The sequence below is a fragment of the Accipiter gentilis genome, chromosome Z (assembly GCF_929443795.1).
Source record: "Accipiter gentilis chromosome Z, bAccGen1.1, whole genome shotgun sequence".
Classification (NCBI taxonomy): domain Eukaryota; kingdom Metazoa; phylum Chordata; class Aves; order Accipitriformes; family Accipitridae; genus Astur; species Astur gentilis.
In genome coordinates this window covers 85022042-85047296 of record NC_064919.1, presented here as the reverse complement: position 1 = coordinate 85047296, position 25255 = coordinate 85022042, and the positions used below count along the sequence as shown (strand labels likewise).

The 25255-nt window shown below is 44.4% G+C and overlaps 1 protein-coding gene across 4 annotated transcripts in view; it reads left to right on the top strand.

The window, feature by feature from the left end:
- LOXHD1 (lipoxygenase homology PLAT domains 1) overlaps positions 1 to 25255 on the top strand; it is a 140927-nt gene that overhangs the window by 99797 nt on the left and 15875 nt on the right. For 3 of the 4 annotated variants that reach the window (XM_049796003.1, XM_049795999.1, XM_049796001.1), the window contains 5 exons: positions 3196 to 3381; positions 6122 to 6249; positions 10679 to 10796; positions 17629 to 17806; positions 23322 to 23507. In XM_049796003.1, the coding sequence (XP_049651960.1) occupies positions 3196 to 3381; positions 6122 to 6249; positions 10679 to 10796; positions 17629 to 17806; positions 23322 to 23507 (796 nt within the window). Of the gene's footprint in view, positions 1 to 778; positions 884 to 3195; positions 3382 to 6121; positions 6250 to 10678; positions 10797 to 17628; positions 17807 to 23321; positions 23508 to 25255 lie in introns of those variants that run through there. The other variant, XM_049796002.1, reaches the window with a different exon arrangement.

The following is a 25255-nucleotide window of genomic DNA, read 5'->3' as shown; positions in this document are numbered from 1 at the left end:
CAGCTCGTGGCTGGAGGAGCCATCTGCTCCTGGCCTTCTGCCTTCTTTCATGCAGTGCCCTCTGCTTGGAAGGTCTCTTCTTGCTGATCCACATCCCTGCGATGACATTGATGTGCCAGTCTGCTGTGGTTGCCATGGAATCAGTCCATATTTTCCTTGTAGAAAATTGCAGTGTTCAGGGACACTGCAGAAAATTGCTAGTTATCTACTTGGGAAAAGTGAGGAACAGTTCGTTCTCAGATTTGGCATTTGGCTGCTTCTGGAAGGCAAGAAGTTCCGAATATCAGTTACCATGTGAAAATAGCATAGCATGGGGATTAAGATTCCAGAAGCCCTCTGTATAACCAAGGTAGCAGACTGCAGGATTTAGTAGGATTGTAAGATTTGCAGCATGATATCACTTCTAGTACGGTGTTATTCTCCTGCTGCAAATATACTCTAGTGAAAGCAGAAACAGTGGAACATGAAGTAATTCGAAAGGGGCCCATTTACACCTGTCTTGTAAGCCTACAGGTATAAGATTTACTACTGGTGTACTTTAATAGACATGCTGACATGAAAATAAATAATACAACTTATTTGGTATAGGCACTTTATACTGTGTTCTTAAAACAAGTTTTAATATTTCTTCTCCTAACGAATGAAAGTATCTCTGTCCCTAGACTGCCATTGCTGCAGAGAGACACAGGTATGTTCAGAAGAATCCTGCATTGGTCTGCACTTCTAAACCACTTCTGGTTCAGAGCCTTTCACCATCACAAGCACAGAGTAAAATGTGGTGGAGTATAAAGTGTTGCAAGTCCATTCCCTCCCTCACTAGGGACCTCATCCTGGAAGACCCTCAGGTCTCTCTAATATTCCCTGTACCTTCCAGAATAAGCAAGTAATGCCTTTTTTTTTTTTGGCATCTTTTCCTTCTATTTACCACTCAAATTCTCTCCCATTTTCCCCTGTTGTTGTGTTTGGTTTCAAAGTGATTGTGAGCTGCTCAGTGCAAATTGTGCATCTTAGTCTTGGTGGTGTGAAGTACTCAACAGTCCCTCAAGGCCGGTGGGAATGAGGTACACAGATTTTCAAACAGCCCAAGGGCAAAGCTGCCTTTGGAATTCTGTCATTCTAACTTAGTCCAAACAACTCAGCCCCAAAAACTTGTTGTGATATTGGTATGCATGTCCAGGCTACGCTGCTGGTGTGGCTGTGGCTTTGGATCATTCACTGTATTGGCATGGTCTAGCTAAAGATTTGCTTGGAATTGAAAGACAAATCCCAGTGCTCTGCTCTAAAAGACCGGCCATACGGAAGACTCAGCACTGGACGAGTTTATCCCAGATTTTTACAACTTCGTTCTTGGAGCCCTTGGAAATCTGCTTGTGTGCAGGTTTTCCAAGGCAGCTGGATGTGCAGGATGCTTTTTTCTGGCCAGTCACTGATACTAAAGGAGTTAAAGGTTGCTGTGAAAATCTGGTGCCTAGGAATGTCTGGGAATAAGGCTTTAGGAGGTGGCTGTAACGAACCCAAAAGAGCAGCAGACTTTCATGGGCTCCTCGGGATTTTTCCTCTGGCTGCTCTGTCCCTGCTTCATTCCAGAGCCATTGCCCTGAACTTTCCCCACTGCCTCATCCGTGCCGTCCTGCAACAGGTCTCGAGAGGCTGTGTGCAGTCTCAGAGGGGCTTTGGTTTTGGACAAGGGCAGTCAAGCTGGCAGAGAGGGAATGGGAAGGCAAGTGTTACATTCCCATTCACCTCACACCCCAAGAATCTGAGAATTAATGCATCCATTGTAGACTTGAATTTCCCTAGTGGTTAACTCTAATTTTCTGCAGCTGCACAGACATTAGTATAGTAATAATACTAATAGCAGTGATGGCTGAGGCAGATAAAAAAGATCACTTGTTTGGGGGGGGGGGGGGGGGGAAGATACCACAGATATATCACCCCAGATGAACCTGTTATTAAAAATTATTTTCTGAGCAACCTTAAATATCCTAATAATTTAAAACCAAAACCAGCAAGAACTAAAGACCTCATTTGGCTAGTAACAACAAAAACAACACTTGCTCTGAAAATAATGAACTGCAGGTAGCTCTTTTATTTAACTTTTCATATACAGATAGCTCATTGGAATGACTGATTGACTGACTGAGTTTCATACATCAGCTGGGATACATAATTATGCTTTTAAGCCTGCCCCCTCATTAATTGTCCCTGTTCTTTAAGAGGGACACATGCAGTTTCTTGGAGAAGTTTGCACCATCAGCATCCTTTTGCTGCTGATATACCTGTAGGAACATTGCTTGATGCTCTTCACGGCCCTTGCATGATTCAGCTCTAGGTGGGTTTTGGCTTTCCTAACCTCATCCCTGCACACTTGGGCAGTGTCTCCGTATTTCTCCAGGTCCCCTGTCCCTGCTGCCACCTCTAGCATTCTTCCTTTCTCTATTTAAGTTTTGTCAGGAGCCCTTTTTTCATCTATGCAGGCTTTCTCCCACTCTTGTGTGGCTTCCTGCTCTCCAGGGTGGACCATTCTTGAGCTTGGGGGAGGTAGTCGTTGAAAATCAACCAGATACAGATGTAAGCTCCATCTGTTGGCTCCTATATACACAAACATGGAGCTTTTGCAGTTTAAGGAGATGGGAAGCAGAGAAACAGCTTGATACGTATAGTTGACTTAGATGTGGATTTGTGAGGGAAGGAGCGCTTGAATAATACATGTGGGTGTTTGCGTAGCTGCATCTTTCATATTGGCTACGAAGCTTTGGGTAGTCGCTTCTAAGCATTGCAACAGCAGTGGAAGGGTTGGAAAGGTGGAGGAAAGGGCCTGCAGAGATCAGCAAACTAGCAGGTGGAGATCAATGGAATAGAAGTAGAGTAGTAAGAGACTGGACATGTTTTCATGTAGGTCAGTTCAGTCTACCTCGCTTTCTTTTGGGACTGGCGGTGTCCAGCCTTCCCCCATGTTCAGCAGCTGATGACCTGAGCTTCCTCGCCCACATCAGCTGCTGTGCACGCTGATGTCTTGCCTGTTGGGACGGCATGAACGATTTCACAGCTCCCTCCGTTCCACCGCAGAAGTGGTTTGTGTGCCGGTGTATGTAGTCAACACTCTTAGCCCTTCATCACTGGTTAAAACACCCGATCGGGGTCTCTGAAGAAATCCCCTTTAACAAGCAGGTGGTTTCTTGCTGATTCTCACAGGTGGGGCATGACGGTGCTACTCCTGAGAGCTGCTGGCTGGTGGAAGAGCTCACCATCGTCGTGCCCACCAAAGGCGTCATGTATAACTTTGTCTGTAAGTGCTGGCTGGCCAGAGACAAAGGTGATGGACTCACCTCACGAATCCTCAACATCCTGGATGCGGACTGCGTTAACGTTGGCCTCAAGGTAGGCTCTAGGCTCATCTTGTATCTTTAGCTGTTGCATGGCCTTGTGCTGATACAGGTTGTGTGTCAGCACTTCTCATACTTTGACTTCTGCATGTGGTTTGAGCCTTTTCTTTGTTATTTCTTTAGCAAAACCTTTAGGAATGGTTTAGCATCATTACCACTTAGAGCGCTATTTAATAATGCTGGCTGGATGCAGCTATGGCATAGGCAGCACAAGAGGGTAAGGCAGAGCAGGTAGGACGCGGTTCAGCTGCGTGTCCTCGTTTTGTCACCACACCTGGAGCACCCACTGCCATCACCCATGGAGTTGGAGTAGCTGCAAGGTGAACACCTTGGTGCAATCTAACTCCATTGTGTTTTGTTTGAGGAGATACTTCTAACAACTCATCAAATTAGAGTAATGGAGATCTTTTCTTCTCTGCATAGTGTGGCTACATATCAGCTTTTACGATACAGGATAGGGAAACTGAATTCAGTTAGAAACTAATAATAATTGGAAGTTGTTAAAACATGGAGACATTTGTAAGCTTGATCTTTGAAATGAATAACTGATTAAAGTTGAATAAGCAATGAAAAAACCTATATAGACTTTTCATCCATATATATGAAATTTGAACTAATGTGTGCTACGCCATATTTCAACCAAGTACAAATTGGAAAGCTGAGCTATGCTGATTTTGGATGTAAGATTTATAACAGAAGTAACAGTCTGGATGAATGGGACAATAATACCGTGTTTAATACTTGTATGGCAATTTAAAATCTCTATAGATGTGTTTCTATTTACAGTGAGGTTATGCTTTCATAGTACATTAATTTTTCTTCATGCTGCTCTTGATTCCCAAGCTAAAGATATTCTCCTGAAATCTTTCTTGTTCCCCAGACACACTAAAATGTGATAACATTTTTAGCATCTGTGAAGGATTCAACAACTCAACACAGGTTTCAGCGATAGAATTGACCGAAGAGGGAAAAACCCCTCCCTCAGACTGAATATCAAGGTTAAAACCTAATCTCTTAAAAACTTCCTATCAGTTGTTTAACCTCCAAGATAAGGTTTCCAAGCTTCTATTGGTGAGCTGATGGCTTGCCCGTAGATTGAAGTGGATGTTAATCAAAACTGATGTTCAGTTTTCCTTTAAAAGCCCAATCCTGAATATTTATATTCATAAGCATGCCAAAAATAGACACATCTAACTAATTTTTTTCTATGGTGTTGGGCCAGAAACTTACTGAAAGGTTTGAAGGAAATCAGGGGAGATGCTTGAGACATGAAATCAGAAGTGCACATTTGACTTTCTGATCAGTCTCCTAGTTGAGGGAATTTGGGACTGTTCCCTTGTAAACAGCTGTAGTTAGAAACTGATTTTAAATTATTTTTTTTTAGAGTTCAAGAAGACTAATACATTTAACATCTTTGGGAAAGTTAATGCTTTTTTGTTTTGCTTTTGCTTGACTCTTGCACAGCCATATGTACCCATTTCAATTTAATTTTCTTCTTGGCTTGATATTCCCTTTTTGTGCTTTAAATTGAGTATTTGCCTTCCCATACATAAAGAAACTAGTCAATGTCCACCACAGTCATTGAAAACCTTTAATGCATCAGTAGAAGAGGGGTTTTTTCTCCTACCTATAGGAAATATGATGCTTTGCTATGATTTAAAATGTGCATGGATGAATATGTGATAGACAGATTATTCAGAATTGAAAAAACATGAAAAATAATTTTTCTATGATGAAATTCTTTTGCACTGTTTATTTATGTGGCAATCACAATTCAGGCCAATAAAATTTGCCTAGCAGTGCACTATTTGAAGTAAGTTTTGTTGGGGCTGTTTCTTGATATCCTTCCACCTCTTAAATCCAGAGGTCTTGTTACCATAGGTACGATCTTGAAAGCGTCTAAGTGGCTGAAAAGTCTTAATGCCACTGACAGCCACTGGGACTTGTACGCTTTTGAAATATTTTATTCTGAATCTTACTACTCACATGTCAGGAGAAAAGAGCAAAGTTAGGCTAGTAAAGTGAAAATGATGCAAAACATCTTTTCATAAATTGACATACCTTTAATGTACAAGATCTGGGAACACTCTGCATTCAATGCAGAGGTGTGTGTCCCACTGGGAAATAGGATAGCTGCATTTTTCTGCTGTAGAGAGTGTTCAGATATATAGACTTCAAAACTATTAGCGATGTTGGACTAAATGTGGCCCAGATAGACACCGAACACTTCGGGGAAACATTTTGCGGTCAAGGGAAAGAAACACTTGTGACTTTAGGAGATGTTTTTTAAAAATGACAAAAGTTTGGTGCGGTACAGAGGTCTGGAGTGCTGGGAGGTGGCCGGGAGGAGATGCCAGTAGCAGAAGGTTGGGGATCTACCCACTGACGTGAAGGTTGTGACTCCCGTGAAGAAGCAGTTTACCAGGTCTTCATCGCTCCCCAAGCATATGGTTGTCAAAATGAATGTGTGTCTCCCTCTGAGTCTATCTAGGTTGAGAAAATCTGCAGAAAAAGTCATAGATGAGGCAAAGAGGAGGGTCCCGTAGCAAGTTGCAATCTCTAACTTTGCCAATGGGAACCACAGTGTGGAGAGAAACCAAGAAATTGTGTTGTAACCATTTCTGGCAAAAAAGTAAATCTCTTGCAAAGCCTGTCTCACCTTTTGCCCAGGCTTTTGCCTGGGTTAAGGACAGCTGTTTGAATGAGATCTTCTGATTGTTTCAAATTCTCACCAGATCCTCTACGAAGTCACGGTTGTGACTGGAGACATCGAAAGCGGCGGTACCGACGCCAGTATTTTCATGACTGTCTTTGGATCGAATGGGAACACTGAGGAGATGCAGCTGGAAAAAAATGGAGACAGGTACAATAACTTTGTCATTTTTGTTGGTTACAAGTGGAGTGATAACAGATTCTAGCATCAAGTCAAGAAGCACTTGAGGCTTTGATTGTGCTTCCTCTGTAACACAGAGATAAACTCCCATTGACTTTATAGGTTCAGAACTGGGCCCCTTGTAAGTGTTATTGTAATTTATTTAGCAGAGCAGAGGAAAGGAGAGCACTGTGTAGCCAGGGAAACCATCCTTTGTCGTTTGTAGAAGTTTTGTTTACCCTGTTCCTCAGTGGCTTTAAGGAGAAGTATTGTGAACAAAAATATGAATTGTGAAGTCCTGCATCGGCTCCAAGAGAAACTGTGTACGTTGCCTGAAACCACAGGTGCAATTTCAGCAAAACACATCTTTTGTGGAAAAATAAGTCATTTAATTTAGACACTATTTAATGGCGATACATGAGTAACTGCACACTGAAAGAAAGACAAACCAAGAGGCACACACCTGCCTTGGGAATTGCCTGCGATGGGAAGGTGCTGACTTTCCTCCGTCTGCTCCTCCCGTTCGCTGAGCTGGCCAGATGTCAGCCAGCTTGGTCCAGAAGCCGCAGGAGGGATGCCAGAACCTGAGCTGGTAAGCGGAGGGCCCTGCTGAGAAGTAGGCTTCTTAGCTCGGGCTCTGTGCCATGCTAATGTAACCGGGCGGTTTTGGAACTGGGGCCGGCTTGTCTGCAGCTGGCACGAAAGGGACACACAACGACATCTGTCTGCCCAGATGTGGCCTTACGGTGGAGAGAGACGGAAACGGGCTGCGAGCTGCGCTGCCTGCTCTCGTTTTACTAAAAAGGTGAAATCTCATGTTTTCTTCAGCAGAACCAGCTAACAAACACCGTAACCCTAGTCTGACGCCAGCGTTTCTCTAAGCCAAAAAAAGCCACGTGCCACCGATTCATTTCCTAACGCTTTCCTGTTCCTTTCTAGCACCAGCCTCGGTACAGAAAGTTTTGGCATGCTCCAGAATGAACATGGCACTACCCATCTTTTAGAGACTGCTTTAATCAGGCTTAAACTTAATTAATTGACTACCTCTGATCTTATTCAGCAAAGCAGCTACAGAGCGTCAGGAGAGCTGGAGCGTTTGGGCACACAGTTCGAGTTCAGCTTGCTGAGGTGACGCTGGACTTTTCCCCCAGGCTCCTGGTGATGCAGTTTCTCCACCGCAGCTTTGCATATCACATGTGGGCTGGATAATTGAAGATAAGGCTCCCTGCGTAGAGGTGTTTGCTCAGGGGATGTTTTACTTGCAGCTGTCATAGCAGAGTGGGTGTCTGGGCAGGCGTGTTCAGCTATGCTGGAAACTTTCATGGGTTTAGTTAGTAACAAGCACGAGCCTTGTTTGCTCTGAAAAAAAATATGAGGTGCTGCTGACTAAAATCTCCACGAGAAACGTGGCTGAGTCTCATAGAAAAGCGCAGCTCTTGGACCTGCTCTCCATCACAGAGAGACATCCAATGTGTGGGGCAATGCACCTGTGTTACCAGCATGTCTGGCTATCGGTGACATCCCCCTTCCAAGACCCCAAGCAATCCCAAACGGATCTGTCTCCCACTATTTTAAGCCCAATATTCAATTCTAGTAGTTGGGAAAATGGACCATGACTGTTTGTACTGAAAAGTAAAGCAGATTTCACATCAGGGTACATCAACCAAAAACCTCTAAAAGGGACCAAGACATCTCCAGCCCCTCAAAAGAGGGTTTGCAGTTTTTCTCCACCTGGCCAGGCAACTGATATCCCTAAACTATGTGGCCTATAAAAAGCCATCAGATTAGTCTATATGGGTGGGATGGATAATCTCTGATATAAGGATATGAAAACGCAATAAACGAGAGCCACACAGTTTGTATGTTATTAGTTGCTTGGGTTGTGTTCTGCCAATAGAAGATCTGCAAAAGGTGTTGAAAAAACTCATTGGGGCTGTATAAAGAAGAAGGATATGTAAAACCCAGCTACAAATACGTTAATAACCCCAGGATGCTGTGCTATTCTTTGAGGATGTCCTGGCACATCTCTGCTAGCTAGAGGTGCTCTGTATCACACCTCCAACAGCACAGAGCTCTCATCATCTCATTAGCACCCTCTGCAGAGGACATGCATGTCCCCCAACACGTATACTGCCAGTTTCCACCCCATTCCCACCAGTCTTCATCCAGATGTTAACAGCACAGGCTTCCCCGGCTTTTGTTTCGCACGGAAATTGCTCCAGCCTTTGCGCCAGCAGCGAGGGGTGCAACCGCGTGGTAGAAGGCACTTCATCTTTATTGGGGCCATCCAGTGCCAATTCACTCACAGCAGCTTAGTGCATTACGAAGAACCGTTTGTCTAACCTGCCGCAGATTTAAGGCAATTTTAGCTACATTACTGTTATTGCCAAGACCTCTGGGCAATAGAAATATTTATAAGTGCAGGCATGGGTAGGAAAGCTTAATGAAAACCCTCGGATAAATGCTTCAGTGTCCTGGAAAAGGAATAGCAGCAGTCAGCTTGTCTGGGTACTTGTTCTCTTCTCAATTTTTTTCAGGCTTTTGTTCATGTTCATATAAATTAGGGATAGGAAAGAGCTCTTGGGTCACCCAGTTTGTCACTTTAGCAATTGCTTCCCTCTAGTACAATGGCTTCTTGGAAGTAGCAGGTGAGTATCAGCCTTACAAACTGTAAACAGGGCATTTACTGAAGATAAATAGTGGTTTATTTTGCTAACAGACTGTTTAGCTTAGAGTTGCTCAGCCTGGCAAGGATCAGAGCGAGAGACTTCTTTGAAGCTTTGTAGGTAATAGTGATTGTAATGAAAACTGATCATAAGATCATGGGATAATTTAGGCTGGAAGGGTCACACCTTTTTCTTAAATAGATGTGGAAATAAATCCAGTCCAGGCACAAAAGCACATTCTCTTTCTCACAGTAAGACAGGCTGCCACAGAAAGACAAATAACAAGAGGGGAGTTTTTCAAAGAGCAAACGTAACCCTTAATAACTGGAAATGGACTGGGACCAAACCCCCCTATCCAAATGCCTCTGGGAGCACAGGGAAAGCAATGCCTGGATGAAAACTGAGAGGCTCGAGCCAATCCCTATTGCTAACATCTGCAGTTTTGCAGGCTCAGATAATGGTGTGAGGATAATCACATTCATGCTGCAGGGTGTAATCTGAGCAGAGGTTGGTAAAGAAACGGGTTTTTCTCCATATCCTGGCACTGCACAGCTATAGGAGGCTGAGTACATTGCCAGGAACGAGATACCGTCGTTACGGATTATTTATATTATGGTAGTGCCCACAGTTTGCAGAGCTCTCCCCAAATCTCTCGGCAGACTCGGGTAACTTTATTCCCAAGGAGAAGTTTGCATGAAGGAGGAACCTCAACAGCAGACTGGGCACGGTGGTGCTTGGTAGACCCCCTGGATCTGGCTGCCCTTCTACTTAGCAAGGGTTGGATTTCCACCTCCAAGCCCACAGCAGTTCTGCCAAGAGTATTTGGAGGGCAAACCTGGAAAATACACTTGCTCTAACAGAGTAATACTGAGCCTGAGGCAACACTTTCACTGGAGCAAGGCTTTCTTCTTAGCGTCATTGATGCTAAGAGGGAGGTAAGGTAGCTGCACTCCTAGCCAGCGTAATATCTTCTTCAAGAAGCATATGTTAGCTGTTTTTCCCTTTTTCCTGCTTTCTGCTGATTGCTATGGATGAGCAGCTCCTACACATCCTTGTGCCTATATACAGCAGCCAAGCATAGGGTAAGATCTTGTGTGCAATGTTACACAAACCCACCCCGGTTCTTACCAAAGATGGAGCTAGTTTGCAAATCCAAATTCCTCAAATTCAGCAGGAGAGTGCAGGATGGTCAGTTTTGGTTCCTTTCTAACACAATTTGCCTGTGCTTACTAAACTTAGGCGTTGGGCTCTGACTTGCAATCAGGTTGCCGTTTTTAGCTGAGCTGCAGCAACTGTCTATCACCGCGGCAAATGCAAAGTTACGCGCTGCATCTTAGCGAAAGAAGATTAAGTAAAATTGCTTTGCCTTCTAGTTGGGATGGGCTAAGGGGCAGGCACGTGGGCAGATGCCAGGAGGAAGGCGATGTGCAGAAACCTGACTTTGTCTGTATTGTTCTGGTCACAAACAGAGTGATAATGTATGCTACAGGCTGCCTGGAACGGCTCCAGGTGCCTCGTATGGGCTTGATTTTCCAGGGGAGGAGGAATCCCTGTCAAATCTGCGCTGAGGTGTCTTGCCAAAAACACAGTAGCTGGTGATCGCAGGACAGGAAAGCTCAAGTCCAATAAAGTGCACTCATAAACTTTTAATTTGAGGCTGTTGGCAAGACGTGAGTTGCAGCATGGACAGGGGATCGAGAGGCGACGATGCCACAAAGCAGCGGGAAACCTCCTCAGTCTTTCCATCCCTCCAGGTTTGAGCGAGGCCAAGAGGACAGTTTTATTATGGAGATCGCCGACATCGCACCCCTCAGGAAGATGAGGATCCGGATGGACGGGAAAGGGACTCGCCCGCACTGGTTCCTGGAAAGGGTAATGCACTTCACATCGTGTATTTCTTTGCAACCTGCTTGTGTTGAAGCCTCTCAGCCTTTGAGAAAGAGGAGAACGGCTGCCAGTGACTCGCTGTTATTAATTTCCTACATTTTTCCATTTGGGTTCTCATGGTTTTCCCCTGCAGGAATTGAGTCCAAAAAAAAAAGAAGAGAGCAAGGGCAAAGCTGTGCTGTAAAGCTTTACCACAGTCTCTGCTGTTAGATCTCACTCTCCTCCCCCCTACAAAAGAGCTTTGGCTTGCCACCCAGGGCACCTGCAGTATTTTCTGGTCCCTGGGATGTATCTCAGCTCCTGCAGACCCCTGCCAGGCTCTGACCCCGTGGGAGAGTGGATCCCCCTCTGTCAGGCAGGGACAGCTAGCGTGGGCCTGGGCTGGGTGGGACATTTCCAAATAATCCATCCCTTCAGGTGAAGCATCCCATCTCTCCCCTTCCCTTCTCCCTCTAGCACACAGGCAGATTTCTTTCCTTTCCTGTTCATACAAGTAAGAGTGTCATTTTCTTCTTGCATTTTGAATAGAACATGCAAAATGGCTCCGGCAGCTTCTGTTGATTGCGTTTTTTCCCTACTGTCCTATCTTGCACAAAAGCACAGTGCTTGCCTTTATCTCCTCTACCAAGCCACCAGCTCCTTGTAAGAATCACTTCTATATGGGCAGTTAAATGTAGTTTGCTTGTTACTGGTCCCTATAATTATATTTCTAAGATAGAGATGGATCGATGTGCTGATTCCACAGCACCAGATGTGATTAAGGAAGTCACACATCTCTGCCATGTCTATTTAGCATGTTTTTTCTGGAGTAGGTATCACACTGGACTTCTGTATCGTGACTTTTTTATGAGAATAGGTTAAGACCCAGCAGCTTAACCTGTGGTCAGAAAGAATAGTGCACGATTTTTTTTATTGAGTCCTTCATCCTTCTCAACTAGTCTGAAGCTGTCCTTCTTTTTCCCATAAATAATGTGTTTCTAAATGCTGGTCCTAGGCGACCACCAGTTTCCAGTGAAGAGATGAACTGCTCTTCACCTCCATGAGCATGGCCTAAAAAGCATTTCAGTATCTTTTTTCTTGAGCATTACCGCTTTGAACTTTTTTTCTCGGCAACTCTTGTGCAGCTTTCCAAAGCATCAGGCCTCCAGCATATATCTTCAGAATAGATGCCACAGACACACAATTTTTCTCTCTGTGCCTAAGGAATAACTCGATCTGTTCTCTGATTTGATTCAGTCATCTTGGTCAAACTCCCTTTGCCAGTTCCCCGATACTTTCCCCTGAGTTTTATAAATCATATTCATATAAAATGAAATCAAATAAAGCTTATTCATCCAGAGACATTCCGGATCTTGCAGTCATGAATTAGTAATAGCTCACAGGCAAGGGATGGCGGCATCTTTAGTGGCAGGTAGCACCTTCCCACCTTCCTGGTCCTGTCCGGTCATCCAGCCCACTGGACTGTCCCACCCAAAGCCAAGCTTTCCCAGGGAAGTGGGCAAAAAAGTCTCTCATTTGGACCCATCCGATGGGTTTATAGCCCTCCAGAAGCAACAGGCGGACCATGCATGCAACTCTTTTAGACCAGGATTTTAGAAGCTTTTGAGAATTGTACCCATAGTTTCTCTTTTTCTTGGAGAAACAGAGCATGGAGGATCTTCTACCTCCAGTGATACTTCGAGAACTTTATTTATTAGTTTTCTTTCCCACCTTCCCTGCAAAGTTAAGCATAACATTTGCATTCCCAGGCTGAGAGTGAGGACAGGAGCGCTCTGGAAGAGGGGAGGAAGGATTTGTGTTCTCTGATTTGTATTCCAGCCTTGAAAACTTATGTAGCCTGGTGTGACATGAAAACTGATCTGAGCCCATTTCCATTTCTGTCAAAAGTGCATATTAAAACTGCATAATGAAATACTTGTGGGGGTAGTGCTAAACTCTCAGACAGATGGTTCACAGTTAGTGCTAACTAGCACAGTGAAATGAGAAGCTAGATTAAGCCATCAACCCCGTAATTAACCATTTGTTGCTCCATTTATCTACAGGATTTTCTCAGTTTTCTTGTTCTATTAAAATAACAATAAATGATCTTTTTAATTCTCTTCGGTCTTTTTGTAAACTGTTGCTGGTCATAATTTATACTGCTTTTAGTTTACCAGAAATAGAAATGCATAAATACCAATTAAAATGCATGAATTATCAATGATGTTGTACACAGCCAAAAGATTCAATTTACAAGCAGGGAAGTAGTCATATTTTTTTTTTTCTGTCGAGATATAATACATTGAAACTTCATTCAGGATCTCAGCAAAGTAATGAACTTGGTGCCAAAGATTCAAACTGCACCAAAAGTGGGAATAGGTTTTAAATGCTGATACCTAGCCCTCCAGAGGGAACAAAATTTGTTTAGTGACGTGTTGGACCGGAATTAATATTATTGATTGTTGCTATGCACAGAAAGACATACCGAAAACTCTCCAAAGCTGAACAACACTTTCCGATCTCACCACTGCTGGGAGAGACTTAATTTGGATATTTTCCTCTGACCTAATGCTGAACCTCATGTTCTTCCACATCAAGCTACCATGACACTGCTCTGTGTTTCTGAAAAATCAGAGAATAGAATCATAGAATCATAGAATCATGGAATCACAGAATGGTTTGAGTTGGAAGGGACTTTTAAAGGTCATCTCGTCCAACCCCCCTGCCATGAGCAGGGACATCTTCCACTAGATCAGGTTGCTCAGAGCCCCGTCCAACCTGACCTGGAATGTTCCCAGGGATGGGGCATCCACCACCTCTCTGGGAAACCTCTCCCAGTGTTTCACCGTTTCATTGTAAAAAAATTGTGACTTCTAATTAGGAAACTTATCTAAATGCATGCTTTGGAAACTTCCTCCTGGGAGAGCTGGTTCCTCAGTCCACGCGATGTTTTCACCTGCTGCCCAGTGTTTTAGATACAAAGCTGAAAAGCTAGAAATAAGAAAGGATGAAAGCTGTCTGAGTGAAATAACAGGAATTGTGAGACTGTTGAATTCTGCAGAGTTGCTTCCCTCAGAATTTTAATGTTACTTTGTGCTGTCAAAGCCAGGCAGATAAGAAGCTGCCTTAATGAAGCACTAATTGCATTGCATTCAAATGTCACAAATAATCCTGAATGTGGGACTCAGTCTTTATTCAGTTCTTTTTCCTTTATATAAAAGAGATTAAGAGAATTTGAGACAATTCATTATATAGCTGAAGCTGACTGTTATTCTTTGCAACAGAGCAAAGTCTTTTTGTTTTACAGTCAGAGGAGCCTGTTTTTAAGTGAAAGACTAGAGACATGCAACAGAACCATAAAAACCTGTGGTTGAGTCTTTGAAGATGAATTCCAGGATGAAGGTATTTCGGCGTTAGTGGGGTGTGAGACCCTGCGGAGTGTGTTTTACACTGCAGCTGGGAGAAGGCTGGGTAGAGGTAAATCGAATGATCGGACATGTCAAACCTTTCTGTTATAGCATACAGTGCACAATTAATTTCAAGTTGCTGGTTTAAAGTTCCTGTCAGCTATGATATTTGCTCAGCTCGAAAGCAAATGATCAACATTTTATTCATATACACTGCGCTCACTTTCTTTTCATTGTTTATAGGTGTTCTACAGCCCAGTTAAAATCCGTGCATAAATAGTGATAAAGTTTGAGCTTAAAAGCATGCAGATTGTCCACAGCAAGTTCCAGGTACCCTAAAAAATATTTAGTTGCAATGTAAAGTAGCAGTCTCATTGCCAAGCGGCAGCTAATTTTTCTGAGAGGAAGAGACAGAAAATAAAAATACCCTCAGCTCAGCTCCCTGAGATGACTTTCTTGACCCTCACAATCCAAATCAACATCCCGCATCATCCTGTGTGTGTGTGCACGACACCCACAAACATCTCCTTGTAGGGTGGCGTTCATTTTGTGCTGGTTTAGTCATCGAAAAAGCTATGTTTGGCTTTCACCTCGTCTACCGAACTATTTAGGCCTCCTCTGTAGTTAAAAGAGAGATGGGTCTGAGAGAGGGAGAGATGCCTTGAATGGTTGTTCGCCTGCTCCCAGCTTCATTGGGATGCGCTGCTTCCCTGGTGATACCCGGCCCCGACCATTGACCGTAGGGAGGACCGATAGGATGCTCTTGGGCTGGATGCCCGGCGTTTAGGCGATTCGTGCTAGGTAAGGTAGGCAACGTACCCACGTAGTGACTGAGCAATCAGCCTGCCACAGGTTTCCCGCTACCTCCACGTCCCTTGCTGTGATCTCCCCTGAGCAAATGAAGCTGGTGAAATGAATCTCTGCCTCCTGACTGCGCCTCTCTGGAGCAGCGTCCCAGAAGGAGACAGCAGAAGCTCGCTCTCTCTGTGCTAACAGCTTACATGAAGCTGAAATCACTCATCCTGGGTGAGGGGCTGGGGATGGAAAGCGAGGGCATTTTGCTCCAGCAGTTTTAGTAGCCAGACAATTTTTTCCCAGACAGCATCTGGAGCGTTGGGCATGGGCTGGTTATTTGTGAGAGGTCTGATCTCTCTGCCTGCGAGTGCACTCCAGCTGGCAACTCTAATCTGCTTCTACCCCCCACTGCTTTCCTGACATTTCCCTGCAAGCTTTGCTCAGGACATTTCGGTACTAAGTGTCGCTGTCGTTCCCCAGCAGGGCAGAGGTAGAGCTAGCTGAACTTTTTCCAGCAAAGAGTTTATGCACCAAGGGGGAAAAAAAAAGGCATTTTCAGTCAACTTGAGATTATTCAGGATTCAAATTTGCAAATTTTAGCCAAAGCAACGTTTCTAGGTTGGAATCCTTAGAGGATGTAGACGTCGTTCATGCATCCTTGAGGGAGGAGACTTCCTTCTGGTCCGTGGCCCAGCGGAGAGGGCACCAGCTGGGGTGGTGGAGACCTGATTTCTGCTTGGTTCAAAGCAAGGATTTAATTCAACATCTCTTGACTCATAGAGCAGTTTTTTGACCACAAAGTAATAGTGTCACTGGCTGTGAAAAAAGCAGCTTTTTCTAAAAGTGGGACAGCTTCCACAGCCCAAAATGTCCTGTACCTCTGGGATGAAGGTGCTGTGTTACAGTTCCCTGTTTAGCATCAGGCAGAGAGAAAACCCCGGATGAGTGCCCTACCCACAGGACTGTACAATGCACAAATAGCACAGCTACTGCTTCAGCTCTGGTGTAGCTACTGCCATCCTTAAAAATCATTTTTTATAACCTGGGGCAGTGTTCTTCTTTTGAACTGCTAAAGGCTCCAGCAAAGCTTGGTTGGGGTCAACAGAAGGCCATGGACTGGGACACATGCAGTTTGAGGACAGAATTTGAGCACATTTTATCTCAAGATAAGTTTTATAAGTTTCTTAGGCTGATATATGAGAGTGCAGTGGAAGGTCACTAAGATAGTCAAGGGGCTGAAGCACATGGCATACTAGGAAAGGCTGAGGTAAATGGAGTTTTAAGCCTTGAGAAGAAAAGACTGAGGGGGAATCTATTTGCAGTCTTCTGCTGCTTAAAGGGAGGTTACAGAGACCATCAATCCAGTCTCTTCTCAGAGGTGAACAGTGGAAAGGCGTGAGGCGATGGACACAAGTTGCAACAAGGAAAATCCTGATCAGATGTAAAGAAAAAAAAATCTTCCCACTGAGAGTGGTGCAGCCCTGGGATGGGGTCCCAAAGTGCTGGGGGAAATCTCCACCCTTGAAATTTTCAAAACTCGGTTGGACGTGGCCTTGCAGTTAGCCATGCTTGGCGCACGAGGTGGGACTAGACATCTCCAGGTATCCCTTTTAACTTAACTTAATTTTCCACGGCTCCGTGATGAATTTCTTCCTAATATCACGTCACACTTCTCTGACGTGTCTGGGCTCACGCTTCCATGGCCTTTGCAGACATATATCTTGCCAGACACTGTTTGCTGATGCACTGCTATACTCAGGTATGGTCTCTGTTTCTGTTAGATGGTACCACAAATGGTACTTTGCAGCCCTGTCTCCTCTCTTCCCTCCAACTCCCCCAGTTTAGTGAGAATTTATGCTAGGGTTTTGCTGTAGGCAAGTGTAATGTCTTTCTCCCAGTAGACTGGTGCTCCACTGAGCTCATGTTGAATAGGACACATAAAGGTGGGTATCTTGTTAGGTGTTTGGTGGAGCAGCTCACAGGCTTCTTCTAAATAGATTCCTATTCTGTTCTTATGACCACAGCATCTGAGCTCCTTCCCGTGACACATTAGACAGTGTGACTAATATCTGTAGCATACTGTTTGTTCTGTCACCTTTTCCCAGAGGGAGAAATGTGTGAAACATTAAGTTTTGCTGGCCTAATTTTATCTTGTGCATTGCTTTAACTTGTTTGGGGTTGGTTTGCATATCTTTTCAATGATTGCTGTGTGTTTGCACAGAGGAGGCAGACGAAAGAAAGATACTGTGTACTTCAAGGAGAGGTAGTGAGGGTTTTAATTACTCTCTGCTACTTCTTCTTTGGAGTGAATTCCATACTGGCTTCCAGGAAAGGTCTGTCTCTCTTAGAGATAAGCTTATGCCAGAGGAGCAAATTTCTTCCTGTGCTTTACCCCCTGCATGAAAAGGTCCAATATTCTGAAGACTCTTTCTCAGGACAAGTCACCACAGCGCATATCGTCCATATGAGAGAGCTCCGTTTATCCCAGAAGAGCTCAGTACAGGTTTTGAAGCTATGACCAAGCTCTACCCACGTCCCACCACGCGGTGCACTTTATAAGTTTAAACTTTGCCCTCATTCAAATGGTAGCTGAAGTTTAGCAGAAGGTTTTTTTCCCTGATTTTGGCTCTTTGCAGATCATCTTGAAGAACCTGAGTAATCAAGAAGTGGCCACGTTTACCTATGGTGAATGGCTGTCAAAGCTGAAAAATGCCAAGGGAAGTCTTGTGTGTGAGATGCCAGCTGTCATAAATGGCGAGCAGATGATGGAGGACACAACATACACTCTTCAGGTTAAAACCAGTGATGTTGGAGGTATGTCCATGGTGGGTATTTTATGACTCTTTGGGTATGAAGTTTGACTTTTAGCAATGGAAAACATCTCCTGCTTAATCTGAAATTATGTTAAGGAAAGCATGATTTAGCCCTACTGTGCTGGAACACCGCCATTTTGGCTGGCTGTTCATCATAACAGTGTTATTCTGCGGGATTCATCCTCATCTGAGCTCTGGGCATAAAATATTTAGACACAAGGCCTAGATTTGACTGCTCGCTGCTGCCTCTGAAGACACCTTAACAGAAGCTATTGCCAGACCATTTTCCAGTGGTCAGGAACCCCCTTTTTCTTTTTGGTCAGGTCAGGCCCATGCACATAGGATGGGAAAAAAAGGCTACAATCAAAGCTGGTGGGCTCCAGGTGTTCAGTCAGCCCTATCTGCTTTGCCCAAAGACGACAGCAATAATTCACCCTCTTTTTCAAAGTGTTTTGAGACCATTTATCTCAGGCTGTGAAAAACCATCCCTAAATGCACACCAGCCAGAAGAGGTGGAACAGAGTATAAAGAAAGCTGCAGAGCTTCAAGAGCCAAGAAATGGGATTTCTATGTCATTTCCTGGGATCACTGCCTCTTTTCATGAGAATTTCTGTCAGGCTGCTAAATGAAAGCTGCAACCACATACAAGCTGCCTTGTGCCAAAATGGGACAAGATAGACATTATCATGCAGACACCTTGTTTGAAAGGTTGACCCTCAAAGGGGATTCTGCCACACCAGTGCACATCATCACCTCTTGATCTCTACCTTTTTTTTTTTTTTTTTTTTCCCTAGATTTACCAGTGGTAATTTAGGCTGCTTGTGAGGTTTGATCTAAGAATATCAAAATTCCCCTGGCAGAGTGTCTTCGTGCCACCTCACCATTTTTCATCTATATCTGCTCTGCCTGCTGCTTGTCTGAAAAACATGTAGTGAAATACAAAAAACAGAAGACAGAGAGAAAGATTTGTTTATGTATCTGGCAATCCATCTAATATAATGGTAGATCTTTCTGTGACCTTTTTGTGAAATCCAGCCCTAACTCACAAAGGCAATGGAAATAGAAATGAGAGGAGAATAGAAGATGACAGCAACAGCAGACAGATCTGCCCTTCCCATTGAATGAAGGATGACCGGTATTAATGATGAAGCATTTTATTTCATTTTGAACAGTGACAACCAGTAGGGAAGAGCAGATTACAGAGAGGTTTCAGAGAGTCTGTTTATGATTAGATCACACAGCACACTGACATAATGCTGAACTTTATCCAGCTTATCTAAAGAGGGTACAAGTCATGAACCATCTCCCCTCTTTGATCATTATGTATTCCACGATTACTCCTGGTTGGACCAATACAGGAAAAAAGATGTTTTATCCTTGACGGTTAGTTTAAACATATTATATCATCTCCTGCCACACTGACATCGTTTAGGGACAGCAATTCTCCACAGTGAATAGAACCAGACGTGTTTGTTTCTAGGGATAAAGTTTTTCTCTGCAATAGCTTTCAACTTTCCGGTGCACCGGAGGCATTGAAACAAACAAACAAAAAGAAAATGTAGGGTAGGATTCACCTCACCTATTTGCCACTCTCAAAAAAATTATACTTGTGGTCTTAACTCCTTCCAGGTTAGACTGTCTCTGGTCATTTCAGGGACCAGAGGAGTCTTAATCAGTGGTCTGGATCATCATCCGGAGGGTCTCTGTCACTCTGTCTTCATCAGATTCAGACAAAGCCTGCAAAATTAAGTTAGGCTGGATGGCTAAAGTTGGGGAAAATGAATCCCACAAAAGATGTCCTGCAGTGAACTAGAAAGCAGCAGTCATTTCCTCGCCACCATAGACACGTATTTAACAACAGTCCCGTTTTACTTTTTCCTCAAAGAAACCTTTGAGTTACAGTTTGACTTTCCAGAAGTCACTCAGCTTGGATGATCAGGTAACATAGAGGCTGCGTCAGGGAAAGTCTCCTCTCTTGCAAAGGTCAAATCTCCCTTTCAAGGCTCAAACCCAGATGCCACCAGAAGTACCTCAGATGGCAGCTCTCAGAGTGCACACAGATAAGGGGAGAAGAGGTTGTTACGGCAGATACATCCCAAGTCAGATGGGTAATCTTTGGTTAAAACCAAGATCTTGATTTACTTTTGATCTTACAAGAGAAGTAACTCACAATCTCCTTTTCTTCAAAGTGTGACCCACAGACACAGCTGCAATAGAGCCGGACCACCTGATGGCTCTTTCTGTGACAGAAAAATGTCCTCGCCTGTTAATTTTGATTTACACGGACTTTCTGTATTCTATATGCAGGAGTCATATACATGGTAATGCGATAAAGATGGAGAAAGAATAAATACTGCTTTCTCATTTTCCAAGCATTAACGAAGCAGGAGGTTTTTCTCTCTGCTGTTATAAGATTAATTAGTATGTTGTCAGCTCAGTTACAGCCTAGAAATGACATAATTTAGGACAGTTGGTGTCAGTTCCTAGTGCCTTATACAAGCCTCTGTTAAGTCAAAAGAAGGACATTCTTTGGCCTCAGAAGGCTGTGACTCAAGCCTACAGTTTGCTTAAAAATAATGCAGCTGCTCAATAAGAAGCATAAACTCATAGACACTTTTGTTGGAAGGGGCCTCTGGAGTTTATTTCATCCACCTTCTTGCTCAAAGGACCATTGCCAACACTAGGTCAAATCAGCGAAGACTCTGCCCAGCCAGGTTTTGGACACCCTCGGGGATGGTTATGCCACCACCTCCCCAGGCACCTGATCCAGACCTCTACCATTTTCCTAAGAAAATGGTGTCCAGTCTGAACCTTCCCAGCAATTTGTGGCTGTGGCTCCTTGGGGTATGGTCTGACATCTCGACAGCGGATGACCCTGTCATCGTTATCACTGTCCATCCACATGGTCAAGGGGTCCTTGTTCACCTGCCCCTTGGCCTCTCCTCACAGTTGTATGCCCCAGCTCCTGTTCATCTTGGCACCGTGTACTGAGCCCTCCTCAGTGTCTCGACATGACCCAAGGACCCAAACCAGCATCGTGGTCTGAGTATGGGCTCCTCAGCGCTGAGCAAAGGGGTAAGAGCTTCCCTTCAGCTGCTGGCCATGCTCCTCCTGATGTAGCCAAATACATGGTTTGCATTGAACACTTGAGAACTTGCTGTTAGCTCAGATTCAACCTGAATATGAATATTACTGCTATAACCTCTGGGTCTTCTTCAACTCCCCAGCAGGGTTTATTCCACCCCAGATGCAGAACTTTGCATTTCTCCTTGCTGAACTTCATGGGATTTCTGCTTGCCTGGTCCTCAAGTTTCTCAAGGTCCAGCCTGGTTGGAATTCTGCCATTCAGCACGTCAGTACTCCCCCCGATTTAATGTTACCCAAAAATCTGCTGAGGATGCACTCTGTCACTGTTTGGGGTGTTGATGGCAGGGTTCAGTGCTGCAGACCCCAGTATCGACCCCTGAGCTATTGCACTCATTGCCAGTTAAGGCTTGTGCAACCACGGTACCTTCATCTCTTCAGTTGTCAAATTTGTTACAGTTCCTAAATGTGCCTGACAGTTTCCTGGAATCAACAACACCACCAACAAAAAAATCAGAGACCCAAATAGGTGAAATGTACATTGATTCAGCAATTTCTGTTCTTTTCTTTCCCATCTCCTGCTAATTGCTTGTGAGGGAAATGTCACAGCATGAGGCCTTCATAAGCTTCTTCCTGCAGGGAAGGTTTTGCTAAGAAACAGTTGGTTCTGTGCTTTTTGAGACCTTGCATTAATTGGGAGCCTGCTCCTTGTAAGGAAATGGACTTCAGTTTGCTTTGTTCCTCACCTCAGCAAGCTTTAGGGTCATAAAAGGTACTGCCAGATGAACTGCCTGAGTCCCTGATGCTTCCTCTTCCTTCTTAAGTCCTTCCCAGGGAACTGCTGAAAATTAGCCCCAATTTAATACAGGCAATTTTTCACGTGGACACCAAATGTTGCTTTGCCTTTTCTCTGTATGACTCTTTTTCTCCTCTTATTTTTTTTTCTTTTAGGGTTTTTTTTTTTTTTTCAGTCCTTCTACAAGAAGGGTTGTGATCTATTCCTAATTTCTGTATTCAAATAATTATCCTGAAGAAGTAGTAGCTTTCTCAAAAAATTTTCAGTCCCCCCAACTTTGTCTCTGCATTGTGTTGTAAACGGCGCTGTGGGAAATACTGTCCTTGTGGCCCAAAGTGGATTTACAGTACTCTTGTGTAAGAAATGGCTTGGCAGGCGGTTAGAGTTTTCAAAGCTGGGCTATCTAACCGAGGGCAGCAGATGCTGGGTTTCTTTGTAAGACAGATTTGGGTTTGATGATCTTATTTTCATTTTCCAAAATGTCAGGGCTTTGGTTCTTCACACAGCAATAAATGTCTGCGTATGTGGAATCAAATTTCTTTCTTTGCATCTGCTTTTTTATTATGGCATCAAACAATGAAAAGCAATAATTTTGGTCAAATTATAAAAAGTGCCAGGTAAAAATGTTGTAACGCTTTCAAGCTAAAATGTTCGTAAGATCACTGCAGGTGATGGTTTGGCCTTGAACTCTGAAAGTCAGGAAAATTGACAGCATGGCTGTTTTATGCGGCAAAATATGGACAGTAATGGGCATATGAAATTCAATATCAGGTAATAAAGATCATCTTAGAAATTATTCTTTTCCTAACATATATAAATAAGAAGAGGTGGGAGTTGATGGGGCAAACCGTTGTATGATAAACTGGGACTTTTTCCATTAAATGCAGCATAGACAATATTTTGAGAAACAGGAATACAGAAGGAAGACCTATGGGAGGGGAAAGTGGGCCACAAGATGCTGTAGTGGTTTGGTTGATGATCTACACTTTGCTTTCAAATCCCTGTGCCATCCAAGACAGGGAAAACGGTCCAAGACAGACCCCAGCTGAAGTGTCCTCCGTGCCACAAGACAGCTTGGAGGAGGTTGTGGGACTGCAGAAGGAGACCAAAGTCTGGAAAAGGGACTGTGGCCCAGTGGGAAGCCCAGGACAATGTGCACTAATACTTTGTAGCTAGAAACGTCAAAATATGTTCTTTAGCACCCTTTTACAGATTGCTGGATGTTGCTGGGTAAGTCGTTTTGCTTCCCAAGCCACCTTGGAAAAATGGGAGCCACGGCACTGACATCCTCTGCAAAGCAACGCGATGCAGAGTGCTCTGTTCGGAGCAGATACTCCTGCTTCTTATTAATATTGCCATCGTCATGGTCACCATACCTCAAAGGCAAGGGCGAAGCATTCCAGCTGTATTTGTGGGATAGCCTCAAAGGGCTGGCGCGTTAGCTTGTTAGTGTCCTCCTTGCAGGATGCTGCACAAATTCACTGAAATTCCTCGGCTGCACCCACAGAAACCTGGGCATCACTGCAGCCTCGTCCAGCCTGCCTTTGCTGCCTCCTTTTCCATGCAATTAGGGGCTGGGTGTCAGCCCTACATGGCAGGCTAGCTCGTGACGATGTGCCTTGCTTTCTCCTTCCAGGAGCGGGCACTGACGCCAACGTGTCCTTGATCCTGTTTGGGGAGAATGGGGACAGCGGGACCCTGGCTTTGAAGGAGTCCAACAAGTCTAACAAGTTTGAGAGGAACCAGATGGATGAATTCAACTTCTCGGACATGTTGAGCCTCGGAGATCTCTGCAAAGTGCGGATCTGGCACGACAACAAAGGTCAGGGCAGTGATTTGGGGGGGGTGGGAGAGGCTGAGACAACGTTTTCACTCGAGGAAACACATCTTCTTCCATGGAGACGGGGCAGGCTGAGGGCACTGTTCCCAGCTCTGCTGCAGGCTGGGTAATCCCAAGGGTTTTACCTGGATCCTGTGTCCCATCTTGCCTGTCTAGACATACCCCCCCTTCACGCAGGAGACCATCTCCCTGCATGCTGGTGTAGCATCTGCTCTAATGGGCCCCCAGCTTCAGTGTGAGCTTACAGCCACCGCTGCAGCACGGATAACGATAGCTCCTCCAAAGCAAAGCCATCCAGCCTGTTATCCCAACACACCGACGCTCTTAATGCAATACCTTTTTCACAGGCCGGTATGGCACTTTCCTAGCAATTTAATGCTATCAGCCTGACACCGACACATGGGGTAATGCAGCCTGGCATAACACAGGGAGCTTCAGAACACAGAAATAAAGATCTGTGTCTGTCTTTATTAAAATCACTACATCAGCCGGTGAGTGTGCGGTGCCCTGCCAAGAGAGATTCTGACATTTCCCGGCTGCTGGACACCCTAACAGATTTCAGAAACAGGAGAGCAGCACTCAGTACCGCTGCCATAGCCATTTGTGTTGTTATTCAGGTACCAAGCAGCATCTTGTAACAAATGCATCACTCGCACTGCTGCGATGACATCCCATCCCATCCCATCTTCATCTAGAAGAGATGAGCTCGCATTAATAATGACTTGCTCGCTAACGGCAGGCCCTTGCTGCAGCCCAAAGATGAAGCTTGATGGCTCCCATAGACCCACCTGCGTCAGTATTAACAAGGCAGTTTGGACAGTAGTATTTATCGAAGTCCTGGGAGGAATGGCAGCAGGACTACCCAGTCATTACCTGGTTGTACTGGGGCAGCTGGTTGATGGTTGGGCTGGGGTTATATGTCAGTATGGACATGTCCTGGCCATCATCTTCATGACATCTCCAAGTTGTGGCAGATGGAGAAGGCTGCAACTCGGGTGATATTAATAAAAGATGCTACCTCTGCATCAGATTCTCCCACTGGAAGTTTACCTCCTTATGAAAAGAAAAGAAAAGAAAAGAAAAGAAAAGAAAAGAAAAGAAAAGAAAAGAAAAGAAAAGAAAAGAAAAGAAAAGAAAAGAAAAGAAAAAAGAAAAGAAAGGAAATCTTATTACAGCCTCTGTCTGTTGTGAAATATGGGAAATAGAACCATCCACCTAACATGATCGTTTATTCCCAGCCACTGCAAGCTTTGGGCTTGTATTTATCACTCCCACAACAGAGGACAATTTAGTTGATTAACCTCTGTAATATCATGTTATATATCTGGTGCTGAATGCAGTAAGGGAGCTGCTTTTACCTGATTTGAGTTACCAAACCAGTTACTCTTGGAATCTGCAGTTTAGTTGCAGAAATGGAAAGTGCTATCAAAATACCCACTAGAGTTTCAGCTCAGCACGCAGGCATCTCTGCAGTTGCAAGAGTGGTTCGGATGTCCTTCCGAGAGCAGCAAGAAGTCAACATGGACTCGCAGATTCATTTTCAAATATAATACCAGCTAAAATGTCTACAAAAAGAACATTTTCCTCAAAAGACATTGTGGCTCCCCAGTGCTTGGTCATGCTAACAGAATGAAATACGCCCACCAGATCAACGCCGATCCTTCGGGCTCCGGCACATGAACAGGCTGGCACGTAGGAAGATGAGAACTGGGTCAGACCGAGGGTCTGTC